The sequence below is a fragment of the Sinocyclocheilus anshuiensis genome, unplaced genomic scaffold (genome assembly GCF_001515605.1).
Source record: "Sinocyclocheilus anshuiensis isolate Anshui unplaced genomic scaffold, SAMN03320099.WGS_v1.1 scaffold279, whole genome shotgun sequence".
Taxonomy (NCBI): Eukaryota; Metazoa; Chordata; class Actinopteri; order Cypriniformes; family Cyprinidae; genus Sinocyclocheilus; species Sinocyclocheilus anshuiensis.
In genome coordinates, this window is record NW_015549591.1 from 530,396 (window position 1) to 549,855 (window position 19,460).

Consider the following 19,460-nt stretch of genomic DNA (forward strand, 5'->3'; position numbering starts at 1 on the left):
ACCAATATAAAAAATTATATCATAGTTGTTTTCTTATAAAACCAATAGTGATCTGGAACATCAGTCTGAAAGGAACCTTTTGGAAAAGAAGTTACAAATAAATACAGATATGATTATGATTCATAATATGAGTGTTTATTTATGCATATTCATGTTAGCAAGTGTCCTAAAACCTGAAAAACAAGAACATGTTTGCTATTAAACGTGCTTAAGTTTTGTTTCTTGTCTTTTATTCTGACATAATTTCATCCTCTCTGTCACACACACACACACACACACACACACACACACACACAAGATGACAAAGCCGATGGCGATGAAGAACAGGTAGTCCCAGTAACCCAAGCCCTGGTGGCATTCCGATCGCAGCTGCATGCCCACCTCCGCCAGGCGCTGACCCAGCATGTCCGGCGGCCCCTGGCACACCGTCTGCCCCTCATCTAGACAGGAAGTCAGAGGAGTGGATGGGTGAGAATGAGGGTAGGACAGCAACGATCTAAGATTTTTGCTTTGCAAAATATTAATAATTTTTTATGACAAAAATTTCTATTTCAAATAAATGCAGTCTTTTTTAATATTCACTTTATATTCACTAAAGAATCCTGAAAAAGTATCACAGTTTCCACAAAAAAAATATTAAGCAGTTGTCAACATTACTAATAACATTAAATGCTTTTGAACAGCAAATCGGCATAATGTTAGAATGATTTTTCAAGAATCATGTGACACTGAAGACTGGAATAATAATGCTGAAAATTATAAAATATATTAAAACACAGTTCTTGAAAAATATTATAAACATATTAAATATTAAAAATAGGTATTTTAAATTGTAAAATTATAATAACTTTTCACAATATTATATATCCAGTAGTGGCCCTGAAGAAGAAACAGGTCAGTAACCATCATCCCCATCTTTAAGTCTGAGCCCAGCAGAGCATCAGCCTGTCAGCTCAACATATCTGCCTGACAGAATGATCCACAAGCACACTCATATTTAGACTGAGGCCAACTTTTGTGATCCTCAGTTTCTCATTACATACGGTGGGTACGTAATAAAAAAGGAATCACAAAAAGGTAGGTAAAGACGTCTCTTTTCTTCATTTGTCTTTTTGACATTCCACTCAATATCTTTTGTCTTATTAACTGATGTCTGGCCGTTTGGCAGTGTGAGTTGTTAGGAGAAATGATGCTGCTTCACCTTTAATCAAAAAGCACTAACTCCTTCATTACAAAGAAGAGAAGAGACTGTGAGAGAATAGGGGCGGCAATAAGTCACCTCTGGGTTTGATTGTCCTGGAAAGAGTCCTGCATTCAGCAGAGATTTAATGAGCACCTTGACCAGCCAAATGTACTTCAAATCTCAGTGTTCAGTCATTACGAGATGACAGCACACTTCATTATGTTTTAATTAAAAATAAAGCCAAAAAAAAAAAAAAAAGAACTGGCACACACGCAAAGCAGGCAACAGTCAAGCATGATGTACTGTATGAAGTTTCTTTAAAAATCGTGTCAAACTTAGTTCCCATTTTTGAACTCGGATGACCTTTAAACCAAGTATTTAGAATGGCAGATGATTTAGTTGAGGTGGTAGACAAAACACCTGGAATGTGTACAGTAATGGCAAGCTTTGTTTTCAAAATGCTTTACAATTCACAGAAACTAGGAATGTCCATAGATTAGTATTAAAATAAGTTTCAGAATTCCAAAAGTTTTAACTTTTGTGAAATTTCCATTCGTTCTTGATTTACTGGATCGTTTTTCCCCCACAAAATTTCTACCAGTAAAATATTTTTGGGGGTAGAAATTCTGTTATGTTCTGTATGTTCTTTATAAAAATGCCCATGGTGTTTTAAGGTTTTATTAATTCACATGAATTTTCCAGTTCTAGAAATGAATTTTAAAATAATGCTACCTCATCCAGGTTTTCCAAGATCATAGGAACCTGTTTTTTAAAACAAAACAAAAAAAAAACTGTTGTTGAGGGGGTGAATTTAAATAAGTAATATAGTTGTTTTAATGCTTATTTTGTTTTATTTTAAATAATTTTAAATAATGGGGCCCCTTTGGAAGTTTGCTGAACCCCTCTGGTTGAGAACAACTAAATAAGTATATAAAATTTTATTTGCTATTTGTTGAAAATCTTGCACTCAGCACTTTCAAATCTCATTCTAGTCCATTCAAACATGTTGGCTGGTCACAAGAAATGCTATAACCAATTGTTTAATGTCATTGACGAAATCACAAAGGAACTAATGGAATTACTTTTTATGTACTAGATCTATTTTTTAGACTATGAAAACATTTCCCAATAGGATCAGCTCACAATTAGTTCCAAATAACAAAAACATTAGAATCCCTCAAACTTTCCATTAGGCTTGTTTGCCTAGGAACATGTACATACACAAAATCCAACATCTCACCCATGTTCAATGGAGAAACGTGGAAAAGACCACCTGGTGCTAAAGACGGGGATTACAGGTAACTAATCTTCTCCCATACAGGCAAAAATAGCAGACAGACATTATGCAAGTCATTATGATGATTAGTGTGTTCCATACCCTGTGAACTGGGCCAGGAACAACCACCTGCACCAGCAGAGACACTGTGACCTCTGTGCTTTATTTGCTGTCAAGTTGGTCTCCTACTACAGTCATATGAGCCATGGGGTAATATCAGGACAAACAAGGAAAATGTGGAACTATCTGAGGCACTCTGTGCTTTTATATTAGCCACATGGTATCTATAGCTGGATTTAGGGTCAAGTTATTATTTTTTCCATAATAATTCAAAAGAAAACAAGTATATAGAATAGAAATAGAATAGAAAGTTCTAGTGTTAGAGGGTCAAGTGTAGATGGAAGAGATTCTTGAAAATGGCTAAAGACTCAGCCGCTCGGATTGAGTTAGGCAGGTCATTCCACCAACAGGGAACAGTTAAGGTAAAAGACTGTGAAAGTGATTTTGTGCCTCTTTGGGATTGCAGAACGCAAGCTTCTGAGGGGCACATAAGTCTGAAGTAGTGAATTTAGGCAAAGGGGTGCAGAGCCAGTGGTTGTTTTGTAGGCAAACATCAATGGCTTGAATTTAATGCAAGCAGCTATTGGTAGCCAGTGTAAATTAATGAACAGAGGTGTGACGTGCTCTTTTTCATCTCGTTAAAGATTACACTTGCTGCCACATTCTGGACTAGCTGCAGAGGTTTGATAGAACTGGCTGGATGACCTGCCAAGAGAGTGTTCGAGGAGGAGGGGGCCCCAATCACGGAGGGGGCCTGAGTCAATATGCTGTTCAGGGAGCCCAGAAAGCATAGCGACACCCCTGATTATCTTAGACGATATCGCACACCCCTAATTCTAAGGTATATTTGGCAACACATAATAAATAGCTACCATGTAAAAAAACATGAGGACTTAAAGGCAATAACATTTTCCTATTAGCTCCAATAACTGTTTTCCTATTAGCACATGGCCGAATGAGGAGCTTGTAAGTCTCTTTTCTGTCACGCACATCCATGCGTCGATTTAAAGCATTTATAAGACTATTTGAGTTCATACTGACAGGACATTAGATTGCATGAGCGTACACACACAAACTATATTTGGCTGTGTTTCAGGCACATGCACTAGGGCTGATATGGTTTGGTCTGACAGGAAGCACTGTGGTGAAAGAAGTGAAAGTGTTTCTTAGTGTCGTCATTGAAGCGCTGCATGAATCAGAGATTAACACAGAAAGCATTTGCAATGAACGAACCAAGATGCAAACAGAATGTGACACTGAGCGGACCTCGACGCCCTCAAAACTTTCTTACACACACACACACACACACACACACGCACGCACGCACGCACACACACACACACACATTTCTCAAACCCTTGCCCAATGTATGACCTTACATTGCATTCCAGACTAGAGGGTTTTCTGTGTGTGAGGACACATCACTCGCTCTCATTATCTAAAGTCCCATAACCATAACTCTGTCATTTATGTGTAATTTGTCCTCCTCCCTCTATGATTAGCCTCTCTTTCTTCTTCTTTTTTCCTCTCTCCATCCATCCTTCTTTCCTCGAGGGCATATTAGTTCAAACCACGGTCTCTTTCGTCATCATCTGTGACACACACACACACACACACACACACACTGAAGAGGGTGATTGCTCGTTATTGCTCAGAATGTGTCATTACAGAGATAATCTCACTGTGCCCGCCGTCAATTTCCATTTCCCCTCACTCCAGAGGTACAGCAATTTTTCTTGCTGTTTGAAATTGGACATTATTACAGCTGTAAAAATCTAAGCCCTGTAACACTTCATTAAGTGCATGTGTGGATTCATCCAACATCAGTGATTGACCTCACAAATGCTCTCCTGGATGAATGAGCAACTATTCCCACAGAAACACTCCAAAGTCTTGTGGAAAGCCTTTCCAGAGGAGTGGAAGCTGTTATCAATGCAAAGGAGGGAACAACTCCACATCAGTGTCTCCAATCAAAACGTCTGTATTTAGAATGCAATGTCATTAAAATCCCTTTCAGTGTAATGGTCAGTTGAGCCAATACTTTTGTCCATATAGTTCAAAAGTTTGGGGTCTGTAAGATACTTTTTTTAATACTTTTATTCAGCAAGGATGCATTAAATTGATCAAAAGTGACAGCAAATACATTTATAATGTTACATAGATTTTGATTTCAAATAAATACAAAGTTTTGCCATGAAACTCTAGATGGTGCAGGCCGATAGGTTCTAACTCAATCTGACATAATGACATCATTATTCACGTGGCACAGCTGATTGGTTTCTTTTCACATCAGCAGCCAATGAGCTTGCTGCTCAACATTCAAATACTTGGCTAGTGCTTGCTGTAGCAGTTGCAGCACGCTTCAGAAACCCTCCACCTTCCCCAGCTCCACCTGTATAGATCTGTTACGGGGTAATTTCATGTATGTTATTCATGGGGGTTATTTCATATATGTTATATGTGCAGCAGCAGTATTTCACACATGCCCACAGCAGCATGTCTGTGGATGTATTGACAGAAGCAAGTCTTCTTGTCACACACAAAATATATTAAGCAGTTTAAACTGTTTTGGGTAATAAAAAATGTTTCTTGAGCACCAAATCAGCATATTAGAATGATTTCTAAAGGATGTTGTGACACTGAAGATGATGCTAAAAATTCAGCTTTGCCTCACAGAAATAAATTACATTTTAAAACATCCACCTTTTTCCTTAACACGGCAGTCTCGCCCGACTGGAACGATGCTTTACATTTCCGGTCTCTGGTGTTTCTAGTCAAATTAACATATTTTCAGAGCCGGTAAAATAACGTTAAACCTATGAAAATGGTTTTAAAAAGCACATGGTGCCATAGTTTCATCACTTTATAGTGTCACAATGACTGTCTTTTTGCAGTAACTCAATGAGTGTGTAGATGACATGAAGCAACCCGTGGTTAGCTGCATGGAAAACACATGAGTGCACATATCCTACAAACAGCTCCTGATCGAAATTCGCGGGATTTTGTATACAAAATGATAAGAGCACACATTATTTTAACATTTTCTTATTTATTTCACACACGGTATTTTAACTTAAAGCAGCACTATGTAACTTTTTCTGTGTTCAAAATTTGCAAAATGTATATAATGAGCGAGTACATCATGAATTCATCTTCCAAACCGCGTTTTGTCTTATTCCGAATCACTACGGTACATTTATAATAAGTACTTATATTTGGACTATTGTAGCCTGGTCGGGTCATCACCGCTGCGGAGTAACACATACCTGCGTGAATCGCCATAGACATAAACTTAGAGAAGTAGCTCCGGTTGGAATGTTCTTCCGCGGGATGTGTGCAGTTCTGTTTATTAACCGCTAGAGCGCCAAAAGTTACATAGTGCTGCTTTAAGCGCTGCAAGCCATGCTCGTTTTCTTATGCCTTAAGTTTATTGCTGTAACTGTGGCAGCCAACAACAGCACACCTTAACCCTGCGTACATTTTATATTTAGTTTTATTGAAAAAGTTTCAGTTTAATTAATTCAGTCTTTTTACCCCATTTTAACATGGATTTCTATGGAGACAAGAGCAAGACACCCAACCAAGATTCTAACACCCAAACGGAAGTTAGAATCCATCATGACGGTGCTCATCGGTTACTCGGGAAAAAGGTGGATATTAAGAAAGAAAATTGGAATTGTAATAATATTTCACAATTTTACTGTTTTTACTGTATGTTTTAATCAAATCAATGCAGCCTTGGTGAGCATAAGAGACTTACCAAACCCAAAATTTCAAAAATTTGTGTGTACACCAACATTGGTGCTTGGGAACCAATTATGAGGTGAAATTTCATAATTCTTGAAGCAATTCTTGAAGAACACACTGCTTTACTTGAGGTAAAATATTCATGCAAATTAATAATTATAAATAATACATTGAAACAAATGCAATAGGTCTAAGTATTCATCAGTTATATGTATTTATATACTTTTAGCTAATTTTCAGAAGCTGGTATCAAGACAAATTTCATTTCATATTACAAATTTCATTTCCACATAAACATTTCTTCAAAAAATAAAAAAGTAAGCCTTAAGTAATGAAATACAGAACAAATTGCAAGCAAAAAAAACAGAATAGAGAAAGGCAGTCAGAAGTTTTTACAAACACTCAATGGTGTAAAAGTGTTGAATTAATTGTCATTTGTAGCTTGAAGCTAATTGTAGCTATAATTTCTCTGTTACCCAAATATGATTATATTTCATGAAGTTCCCTTTCATGGGAACTTCGAACTGCGTCCTCTAGGGGTCGCTATGGGGAACGGAACCATGGTTACATAAGTAACCTGAGACGTTTTTTATCAAAAGAAATCACATAAGTTCATAAGATTTTTAATTAGAGTACTATAATGTATATCGGGATCAGAGGGATTTGGGTGGGCAAGCCATGTAATGCCAGAGTAAAGTAATGCCACAGCTTACACATCTGTGTTCAGATCACCTTTTCTCCTGACAAAATCAGTGTAATGGCAATATTTCCATCCCCTGAATGTAAGCTTTTCCATATTTCAAGCTTTCCTGATGCACTGGTGACTTCATGTGCCTGTGCGAGTCATGAAAATTATGAAAATAAATCCAGGAATTATTGGATTGTTGTATTTCAAATAAGTAGGGGTTGAGGCATCAAAAGTAGATAAGTAACTGTTTTATTTATGATAACTGTAATATTATTACTGAAACCTTATTAGTAATTAGTTACACTACTAGTTACTGCAAAAAGTAATATTATTACAGTAACTAGTTACTAGTGCCCAACACTGCCTATAAACCACCCTAACAACAGCTTAGCAACCACCAAGAACATCCTAGCAATACTTACAAACTCATAACACCTTAGTCTAGCAACAGTTCAGCATCGTGGCAGATAATTTTGCAATGCCAAGCACCAATCTAGGAAGCACTATGTTCTTTACAAAATGAAGATTTCTAAGGGCATTTTGAAGTTGATCAAACATAAACAAGGGGCATCAGCAGCATGCAACATTAACTTAGAAGTCTGTTCTTTAACATCCCACCAGGTTCTTGGAGCAAAAATGAACAGGGTAGCAAAACGCACTGCTCTACTCAGTAAGAGCCTGTGTGAAACCCAGGCAGAAGGGGAACTATTTTAGTGGAACACCCTGCATGGGTCTAATAGCAGCCAGATAAACCTGAACAGAGAGTGACATCCTGCCTACTCGTACAGCTTCAGTCAGCTGTAGTAATTATGGTCTCAGAAAGGGGTCACTCCCGGCAATGCCACCGGGGACAGTCCTGTCAGATATGCCCCCTTCAAATGACTTGGGTACTGCTAGGGTAAATAGAACTGCAAATTGGAGTTTGAACATCTTGTGAGGGGACTGTCTGTCCATCCATCCATCCCGCTTCATATAGCTGCATACCAGCATCGGCGGCACCTAGGTAAATGTGCCCCCTCACCTCTGGTAAGCACACCACCCCGCCCCCCGAAATCGATTTCAGCCGAGGGGGGAACCCACCCAGAATGCGATTTCTACCGAGGCCCCCTCTAGAAATGCAAATGCCTCTCCAGTTTGCATAGGCTGGCACCAACTGTGCTGCATACTCAAATGAACACACATACTCATACAATACATCTGCTTTTTCATAGCTAATTAAATTAAACTCTGTTGTTTATTTTAAGTTTCAATTTAAGTTATTAATCATAAGAGTTTGAGTTTTCCCACAAAAAGGTCTATTTGTCAGAAGAAAAAAAAACGATTTTAATCTATCAACAGCACTAATCATAAACAATCTCATTATTTCTGACCAGTCGTTAGAAAGCAGAATGAAATGGCAATAATTAAAATAACCAAATAAAATGTATTACATTAATTACATTTAATACATTAACTTTTATAGCCCTAAAATTCATTTAGAAAAATCTTTGTTTTCTTCTCTCTATTTTTTCTCCTATTGCTTCATCTCCATTTAATCTCATTGCTGTTTCGAAGAAACAATCAAAATCTCATGGTAATTTTTCTTCCCTACCTTCATGATTTATTCTTTTATGCAATAAACACATTAATTAACTTAAAGGTGTAGTGTGTACTGTAATACTCAACAATACGTTTTTCTAACCGATGGCATACGTTCCAATAAAGCAATTGTTTTTACTGATGTTCTGTTTTGTGATGCTTGACAGAAATTAGACAATTCATCTTTAACTAGATTTCTTTCCTTTACTGACTTTTCACCCACAGAAACTAGTGAAGGGCTACTTCCTTTTTCAAATAGAGAATTGCCTTTAGCTTACTTCAAAGCTGTTGAACACGATTTGCTACTTGCTATTGCTAATCAGATTTTTAGTGGTATTGCAAGGAGTGACACAGAAAAATAGCATTTGATTGGACAAATTATTGAGTGCAAGATGAGTCATAGGAGTACACTAGCACATTGATGACCTACGGAGTGCCTAATGGGACATGGTGATGGAAAGTTATATTTCAATGCTTTTGTGTTCTCTCACAAAAGTTTTACATTCCCCCCAAGAAGTTTTGCATTTGCTCGCAAAACCTTTCAGCAGTTTCTCAGGTGAACACATTTGTGAGCAAACAAAGTTTTTTGGAGGAATGCAAAACTTTTGTGAGCAAATACAAAGTTTCTTAGAGGAATGCAAAACTAGTGTTGGGTTCACCTTGTCAAGTCCGAGTTGAGTTTGAGTGGGAGACGTTTATTGATGTCTTATCTTAATTTTATGCTGTTCCTTATTTTTTCATTTTATTTAATGTCTAATTTCTGAGTCCAAAATGTTTGAGTCCATGTCAAGTACAAGTCCACCCGAGTGCGTTCAAGTCCAAGTTCATTCATAATTGCAGTACGAATCTGGGTCCAAGTACCCCGACTTCACACTTGAGGGAACATAAACCTTTTGCGAGTAAAAGGGAACTGGGGAACGCAAAACACAAAGTTTCTTGGAGGGATGCAAAACTTTTGAAAGCGAACGCACAGTTTCTTGGGGGGAACACATGACTTGTGAGCAAAGTTTGGGGAAACAAAACGTTTGTGAGTGAAATCAAAGTTTCTTGTGGGAATGCCAAACGTTTGTGAGTAAATGAGGAACGCAAAACATCTGCAAAGTTTATCAGGGAATGCAAACTTTTTTCAAGAGAAAGCAATATAATTTTTCCTCCTGTCCCATGTTTTCCATCACTATGTCCCTTTGGAGCTTTATAAAGACCATATGGAACAGACATGAGCTAAAAGCTACAAAGCTCCCATTTCCCCTCTGAAAAGCCAGCTAAAACCAGCCAACCATCTTAGGTATAGTCCAACCTAGCTGGTTTGTAGGCTGGTTTTATAGGCGCTTTGACCACTTCTTTAGCTGGTCAGGCTGATAAACCAGCTAAAACCAGCTACTTCCAGCTTAAACCAGCTAAGACCAGCCAACCAGCTTAGGCTGGTTTTAGTTGTTTGTTTGTTTTTTTCTGCAGGGTTTGATTTAAAGTACCCTTTAACTTAACTTTTTACTTCACTAATTTGGATGGTAGCATCTGAATAAATATAGTACTATCTCACTTTTTAAAACACGCACGCATACAAAAAAAAAAAAGTATCCTCAGGGTGCTGGAACCGTTAATTGGTACGGCCAAAAAGCGTACCCTCAGCCTAATTAGATCATTATTACTTCATTATTAGTAGCAGAAGGATGTAGTGATGCTAATGTTCCAGTCAAAGCTGTCACATACCTTCACACACACATACACACTGTGAATCAGAGCAACATCCTCTGTATCTGCCAGTTCCTTACAGGAAACGGTCCACAGATGGCATGCTGTCTACAGGAAGCTTTCATCCTATCATTATTTTCATTCTTTTTATTATACACAAACACCTGCAACTATGATAGAAGAAATGTATTGGAACATCTGCTGCCATTTGCAAAAGCCTGATTAAGTGTGTCAGACAAATGCTGTTATAGTGTCTTGTTTTATCACCAGCAGTTCCTTCAAAGACGCTGATTATTTTAGGCCTCTGGAGCCGTGATGTTTTTTTACTGTTATCGGACATAAAGTTCTGGAAAGGTGCAGGCGGCAGGTCTTGAAAGGGACTGCATAGTTATTTGAGCAGATTTCATTTTGGAGACATGTGAACAGCAGGTGACTACCAGACAGAGAGAAATGATATCAATAACCATCTGTCTGACAGAGAACTGATGACTCAAGTTCATTTCATCAGTGTTTTTCAAAGCTTCATCAGGGGACTTAAACAATAAAAGATTGGAAAGGTCTCTTGTATGTAATATTATACATTTGACAAATGTCTTAAAGTTCACTTAAAGGGATCGTTCAGCCAAAAATGAACAATCTGTCATCATTTACTCACTGTCATCTCATCCCAAACCTGTATGACTTTCTTTCCTCTGTGGAACACAAAAGAAGATATTTTGGGGTGAACTGTACCTTTAAAGACTAAAACAAACATTTCTCTATTCGGCAATAACTGAAGCGCCACCGTGGTGTTAATTGCTGTGCATTATTCATTTAACTGTTGTGTGACACTTTTGCTCAAAGTTAGTGTCGATAGCGCTGAGTGTGCAGGGTAGAGACTGTCCCGTCACCCTCAATTAAAGAACGCCCTGTGGCTTTACCGTTAGTCTTGCTTCAGCCGCTACAATATTTATGCAGGTTATTGTCAAACTCCCGTAAGGTGCATTTGCTGATTGCAGTCTCTGAAAGAAATTGGAAAACAGCGAATGATTAGGTAATGGTTCAGGGAGTGTTAGTTAAGTGTCCAATTAGTTTCAGGATGAGGACAGGTGATGCTTTTTTTTCCACTTAATCATGAATTTTCATTGCCTTTGTATGATTGTCAATTGCATATAAGAATGCATTATGAAGAAAATGCAAAATTAAAAAAAAAATCTATTATATATATTTTTTAATGGAGAAACGTTATACCATTTTCAAGAAATGTTTTACTTAATTGATTCTAAAACATGTCATTGTATAAAAAGTATATACAAAATAAAAATAAATTAGAATTAATAAATTATGGGTTTGCACCACATGACATATTAAAACCTGAACTAAACCTGCCATTTCACAAAAAGGCCAAATAATTTTTTTTTTTTAGAAATGTATGTATTTATAGATTTTATTATTATTATTATTATTATTATTATTATTATTATTACTAGAGGGGTGACTTTGACTCTTGACTTTGGTTTGGCAGGCTCAAATAGGTGTTCAAATATTCAAATTCAAATATTAATAAGCTGTGAAGCAGTTTTGTATGTTATATCTATAAAAAAGGATTAACCCAAACTCCCTAAGGATTAAGAATTGAATTATTTAATGATTTTTTTCTTTATTATGATATTATAGTCAATGTATGTATAAACTGCATTTTTGATGTGTTTTGCATTTTTTTAAATTAATGTTTATTGGTTTATAGTTTTGTAATAATATATTGGGAAAAAATACATATTGGTTGATGAATCAGCAGCGCTGTTTTCCTATACAGTATATGCTGCTCTACACTACTGCATTTTCTAACAGGGATGTTCCTCTGAGATCTCAGAGAGAGGGAAAGACATACACAGTTCAATGCTTATTAAAATGTGCTTCAGGAAAAATTACATCATCTAAAACATGATTCATGAATATCTCTGTGGTTCCGTGGCTTTCATGACTAAATCCTTGTACCGAGAAAATCCACCGCTTTTCCTGAGAATGGCCTGCCCGCCAATTACCAGTGCAGTCAACTTCAGCATAGAATGAGTTTCTATGCTAGTCCAGTCTGGTTTATTATTAGTCTGTTGTTGTTGTTGTTTGCATATTGTTCACCAGAAAAAAAAAAGGAAAAAAAAAATACAGGTGAATAAGCACAGTCTTTCTAGTTAAAAAGCCTGGTAGGGACACCAGTATGTTTGGGACCATCAACACACAGCATGTGCTCGACTCTTCAAAAAATCTTTACGGCTGTCAAATATCAGATGCCTGTCCACTGCGTCCTTTCCTGCCAAACACTTCATGGCAAAGAGAAAGATATTATAACGCTTGACAGAACAGAACTCACATGCACCTGTTTGTGGCTCAGGAACTGGGCTTAACAATGTTTAAACCTTGAATTTACTTCTTCCATAAGATACGGTAACACTTTATTTTAAGGTTTCCTTGTTACACATGTTACATGTACTTACTATTATAATAACAATTAATTATGCATAATTACGTGCAAGTAACCCTAAGCCAAACCCTAATCCTAACCCTATACAGTAAGTGCATGTAGTTAATTAATATTACTCAGTATTTAAATGTATAATTACACTGTAACAAGGACACCTTAAAATAAAGTGTAACCCAAGATACTAATAAAATGTTATGGGCACACTTTTTGGAAACATTCAACTCAAGTTCTTTCCATGCTTTTAGAAGAACTTTAAAAAATAAATAAATAAATATTTAAAAACTAATCAATTAAACTATTAAAAAAACGAATAAAGTAACTAAAGTACTAAAGTAACTATATGATGCATTAAAAGTTAATAGAAGAAAACAATTAAATATTAAGAAAATTACACACATTAACCTAAAATTTCCCATTTATGTTCCCTAAATGGCAGCATTTTCTAAACATGCCTAGTAAAGTTCTCTAGCAATAGTGTATGTATTAATCTAACACGGGTGAGTTCAAATGCATTCAGGAGAGCGGCCTGCTATTTTTAAAGCCCACTAATTATGTAATTGCATATGCTAATCTTTAAGAGGATGAAGTGCTGGGAGGTGGGAGACTTTTTCCCACTCGCATTCTGAATCTCAATGAGGATGGACTTTCTGATAAGTGTGTAGTGGAGAGAAGATTATTGTGCAGGAATTAGCTCAGGCAGGAGCTCTTTATAAAGTGGGTTCAGCTCTGTTGTGTTTTTTTGTGGTGTAAACCACAGATGTGTATGGATTTGTGATATGTGTGCTGTATTTCCTTTATCCTCCAATGACCTTGTAGTACAGTGTGAATGTCTACACCTGCCGTGTACAACACAGTTTATGCCATGGTACTTTTGTCGCTTTTTTATTTTAGGAGAATGACGATATTTTACAATTTTGGTAAGGAGAATTCAGACTGGACTACAACAGTGGCATAAAACTCTCCTGAATGTCAACTACAGGTATAGCCTACTAAATAAAGGAAGCCCTTGAGAACATGTATATTATTCACTCCTACCAATGACAGCAGCTGAGGTAGATTACATTCAGCATCTGTCTGGTGACCTTCCTTTGAGTCCGCGGAGTATGAGCTACTATGGCGTATGCTAAGGTCATTACCAAACACATCACACACAACTCTACAGCCTGCGTCACATCTACATCATGACGATGAGTCAATAATAGCACCGAAACACTGAAATGCATTAAGAATCATGTGGAATCTGATCTTGACTCACTGAATCGAAATCAAATCCTGCTGTGCCTACAAATTCCCATGTGTATGAAACAACTAAAAATCGATTTTTGCCATCATTCGTCAAAACATGAATGACTAGCAGAGGAAATAACAGAAGGTATCTACAAATATCTGTTTGTGATCTAAGCTTTATAAGACCTTCTAAAAGCCATAACGTTCCACTTCTGTATATCTGTTTCCTTATCTGAATTTCTGTCTATTCCCTCTGACTTGGTTTTTCTCCTTGTGCTTTGATCTCGTTCTTCATGAATATTTATCTCTCATCCTGAGCCCGCCCACTTCTTTGGCTCTGTGCCTATGAGCCTGGCCGGACCAGATACCCTTCAGCCAACCAGTGCACTTCACCAGGGCAAGACAGAGCGAATAACAGGGCAAAAATCAAGGGATTGGGACAGAGTGAAAGCAATACCGTACTGCAGAGAACAACACAAGCATTCATTGACATAAACTGCTGCTCTCTTTCCCTTCAAACAGCGCTTGCTGGAAGGCATCGCTCTCACTGCTGCAGATATGAATCTAATACTCTCTCCAGATTTGCCCCCTCAAAAAACTCACAGGTACACAACCGTAGACACATATACTTCAGATATCAAGAGGACACGTGAGGTTGAGGGCATTCAGTCACTTTCCCAGTATGGATGGAGGTCATGGGACTAATCTATTCTCCTTCTAAGTCAATCGATATGCAGTACAAAGCATAAGCGTTATGAGATTAGTATAATACAGATCTTCTGACTATATGCTGCAGTTCAGAATACAATGTCATTATTACACAGCACAGTATCTGAGTAAATACTAGTTACGAGCATGTTTTGTGTATCTTTTATATGATTAAATGGCATCCCTTTGTTCAGACAATTAGTCTTCAAATCCTGTGATTCACTCACAGCTAAATTCACGTTTTGAGTCATTTCAGGTTCATTTCAGAAGTGTCTAGTTCCACCAGATATACTACATTTAACCCTCTATGGGACATCGTCATTTATAAATGATGCTTAGAAAATAGCATGTAAATATGTTTATGATCAACCAGCAAAATGTAATTTTAGTGATGTCATTTGACATCCCCTTAAACCAGTACAATTAAAATTTATTTGCCATGTGCTTCACATTTTTGGTAACAAGGTAGTAAAGGAGACATTGTGGCACATGTTAGGTCACACGCTGTTAAGGCTCCATAGTAAGCTCATTTTAGACTAGAAAATACATATATATTCAAGTTATAAAAATATAATTGTACAACCAAATGTGTTTTCTAAAGTATTTTTTCTCATTTTTAATGCACTTTTATAAAAACAATAACTCAAAGACCAAAAAATCTGAGCGTCATGCATAAATGACCTATTATGGGATACATATTTTGTGTAGCTGGCACTATTGACCAGCATTGGCAGGCAGTATTATAGCCTTTATGCATGTGTTTTAGGTTGATTTTTTTTGTACGTTTTTTTGGAAGACATTAAGACAAATCTGTACTTTTTTCAGAAGGTAATGATGATAGTGATAGGAGGGCATCAGAAAATTAGGTTGTAGTAATAAAAGAAGTTGTTGAGGACGAAGTAAGATAGAAGCAGATGGCCTATTTATACTATAGTCGCACTGGTAGTGACGTCATGGCTGTCGCCGGCCAACGAGTTGGTGTTTTTTCAATGTATGCTTCAGACACGGGTCACGACGAGGCGTTCCCCCCCATAGCGACCCCTAGAGGACGCAGTTTGAAGTTCCCATGAAAGGGAACGAAGCGTTTGAGAGCGCAGCAGCACATGCTTGCTTTTCTGTTAAAAATAACTAACTGGTTTGTGAATGTGAATGTTCATGCTTAGCCTAAATAACAAATATTTCATCTGGAGCGTTTATGCTGGTATGTTGAGGAGCTTAGGAGATATTACAGAACCATTTTATGTAAATGTATTCGATGTACTGAAAAAAAATCTATATAGATTACTTTTTTGCGGGCGGGAGCGGGACAAAACATGAATGTCGCGGGCGGGAGCGGGACCAGATAGGGGGGCGTGGCAGAGTCTTAACTTTGATAAAGTATATCTCTTTGGTTTTGAGACTTTAGTCTTTGCAACTTCAGGGATCTTATCTATGCACAATCAGCTTGTAACACTCCAAAGAGAAAGGAAAACTTGAAATCGCATCATATGACCCCTTTAATATTGTCACACGTACAACTGCCAAAAGCATCCTAGTAGAGGCGCCTACTAAGGATTGCCTCTCCATCTCTAGTGGATTGCCTTACCGATGACTTTTACATGCGGTGCTGCCTTGGAATTTGGACAAAACTAGGTATTATATAAGTGAGCACAGTTTTACCGCCTTCTGTTTGGAATAGTCTTTCCGTCTATTCCAAGTCTAACATGTTGCGTAGGTAGGCAGCTCACTATAGAGTTTGGACCAGAGCTAATATGTCTCAGACATTAGGTGATTTTGTTGATGTCAGACTGAAAGTAAGCTCTCTGGGTGAGTGTCAATCAGAAAGAACACTGTACTGTCAGATGGTCCTGTCTCTCCCTCACAGTTTCTTCCTCTCTCGCTCTGTTAGTCAACACTGAAAGTGCTGACAATGAGGAGAACCGTCACCTCTCCAGCAGATGATCCAGAAACAATAGAGCCGCTGAGAAATATCATCATGCGTTCTGACACACTACATCACAATTATACACAATCAAATCGCCTGGACTAGTTTATTATGAGGTACATATATGATGAGCCAGCAGTAATCTTTCATATCCTGATGAGACCCTTGGTTACAAGTTCTGCTCCCTATAGACTGAAGCACTGAGAGGTATACAATGAGCTGCCACAATTCAACAGTAAGAAAATAAGGGCACGCGAAGTGTGAATACACAGCAAAATTATGAAATGTGAAGCACCATGAGCGTCCAGAAGATGATTAGCATTTTTATTGTGTGCTTGTCAGTAGTCCTGTGTTTTGACTATCAGCATAAAGTCTGTTCCACATTGCAGCTTATTCTAGCCAAGAGCCGCCCACTTAGACAGGAAGAGACACTCTGGCTGACATAAAGCGCTCACTGGGAAAACATGCCTATGGCAACATTTCTGCAAAATAATATTACCTTGCTTTATGCACAATTTACGCCAATTTCAAAGATAACTGTCCAGTGGGTGGCGCTAAAAGTGCATTCGGTTTTATACCAAACAGATGAAGGTGAATCTAGCTATGTTTTATTACACTGTTTGTTTTACGTATCACGGAAGTCCAGAAATTAAATGTCCGTTGAGTGACGGTAAAAAAACTTTATGTTCTATTGTGTTTGAAAATAACGTGTCACCTACTCTAAACCTAACTGATAGTGTTAACGAAAGCAAATGTGAGATAAAAAACGCATTTGCCGAAGGAACCATGGCATTTCAGCTACAAGTCTTTAAGCTCTTTAATTGTGACTCGTGTTTCACAGGACTCGTACCCAAGCGCTACGCATCACAAGTGCAACGAAATGTACCAGGGGTGCGACCGAGTAAGTTTACTATGAAAGAAAAGCCATACATATGAAGCTGATTATGTGATGCAAATGTCAAAATGAATTAGTTTACAAATCATGAATCATGAACTAAACGTGTTTTGAGGTCATAACATAGTACTGTGCAGGGAAATGCACTATAATAAGTCTTTATTCCTCAACAATCTGCCACTGTAATCATAATTTGTGTGTGAAAAGGAAAAAAGTTTTTAATGTTTTACTTGTCATTTCAGCTGGAAACTGCAGTGGCATGTACAGATACATTTTTGTAGTTTTGCAAAAAGGCACTTTGTCTTTCATTGTATGGCCAAAAACAGCTAAAATATTCTTGTTTAATATTCTTTAGTTTTCTTGTGAAAATTCAACAAATAGTTTTTGGCTGACAGGCTGATTATAGCAGCCTGTGACTTCATAAAATGACTTTGTTTTCTCAAAAAGCCAGCCAATCAGATTGGGACTGGTGACATCAGTCAGATCTTGGTTTGTTTCTGCCACGAATTGAGTATATGCAGTCTGTCTAAGTGCCGTCACTGTGTTACTCTCCATCTGTCAAGTGCTAGATTCCTCTAATAAAGGGTCAATGCAATACATATGTCAAGGAGCCAATGTGACCTGCTGAGTGCATTTTGTTCCCAAAAAGTGTTTTCATTAAATGAAATGGGAATTCATTATGTGCACAAATTAAAAGGAACTTGATTGCATGCACTACAGTTTTTTTTTTTTTTTTTTCAAATTCTGTGCACTAAATGAAGCGCTGACCCTACATTTGTGTTGATGAAATGCAACTGTCTTTTTTCTTTTTGTACAAAATAATTTAAGAAATTGCATTCTGTCATGAAATACTGTATTCCGTGTCAGGTAATTCATTCAGTCTATGTATACTATCAGTCAAAAGTCTTTTATGTTCATCAAGGCTGCATTTATTTAATCAAAAACACAATAAAAACAGTAAAATTGTTAAAAAAAATATATAATTTAAAATAACTGGTTTTATTGGAATATATTTTCAGCATCATTACTCCAGTCTTCAGTGTTACATGATCCTTCAGAAATGATACTAATATGCTGATTAATAATAATAATTCTTAATATTAGCAATATTGAAAAACGTTTTTGCTACTTAATTTGTGTGTGTGTGTGTGTGTGTGTGTGTGTGTGAAAACTGTGATACATTTTTTCAGGTTTCTTTGATGAACAGAAAGTTCAAAAGAACAGCATTTATTAGAAATAGCAATAATTTGTAACATAAATGTCTTTGTTGTCACGTTTGATCAATTTAATGGGTCCTTTGAAGTATTAATTTTGTTTTGTTTTGTTTAAAAAAAAAATCCCCAAACTTTTGAATGGTAGTGTATCATGGTTTGCACAAAAATATTAAGCATCACAATGGTTTTTAACATTGATAATAATCAGAAATGTTTCTTGAGCAGCAAATCTGCATATTAGAATGATTTCTGAAGGATCCTCTGACACTGAAGACTGGAGTAATGATGCTGAAAATTCAGCTTTGATCACAGGAATAAATTACATTTTAAAACATTAAAATAGAAAACAGTTATTTTAAATTGTAATAATATTTCACATGACTGTTTTACTGCTTTTTCAAATAAATAAATGCAGCTCTCCTTGATTTCTTTCAAAAACATTTTAAAGTGTTAATTACTCCAAATTTTGACCAGTAGTATAATTCTAAGGGTTGCACTTGATGCCCCATATCACAGATACAAGCTCTATTTCAATATTCTTCACCTGATCACTCTCCATTCCAGTGAAACCCCTAAATAAAATGCAAACAAACTGTTACTGTTATCCTCTGACAAATAGTTGCTATTTTATAAACTGTATTTGGTGTAATGAAATGTTTATGCGGTTTAAGGTTCAAAAAACACATTATTTTCCACATACTGTACATTATTGTTTCTCCTCTATGCCCCGCCTTTTCATCGGTCTGAAAAAGCGAGGTGTGCTCTGATTGGCCAGCTATCCAGTGCGTTGTGATTGGCCGAATACCT

General features: G+C 37.0%; 1 protein-coding gene across 2 annotated transcripts in view; it reads right to left on the reverse strand.

Moving 5' to 3' along the window:
- lrrc52 (leucine rich repeat containing 52) overlaps positions 1–19,460 on the reverse strand; it is a 32,004-nt gene that overhangs the window by 1,670 nt on the left and 10,874 nt on the right. The window contains exons 1-2 of one of the 2 annotated variants that reach the window (XR_001630755.1): positions 11,145–11,181; positions 369–440 (exon numbers count right to left, since the gene is read on the reverse strand). Coding sequence is in view for 1 of the 2 variants with exons in the window: in XM_016446624.1 (XP_016302110.1) it covers positions 296–440 (145 nt within the window). In the remaining variant the exon portion in view is untranslated. Of the gene's footprint in view, positions 1–295; positions 441–11,144; positions 11,182–19,460 lie in introns of those variants that run through there. The other variant, XM_016446624.1, reaches the window with a different exon arrangement.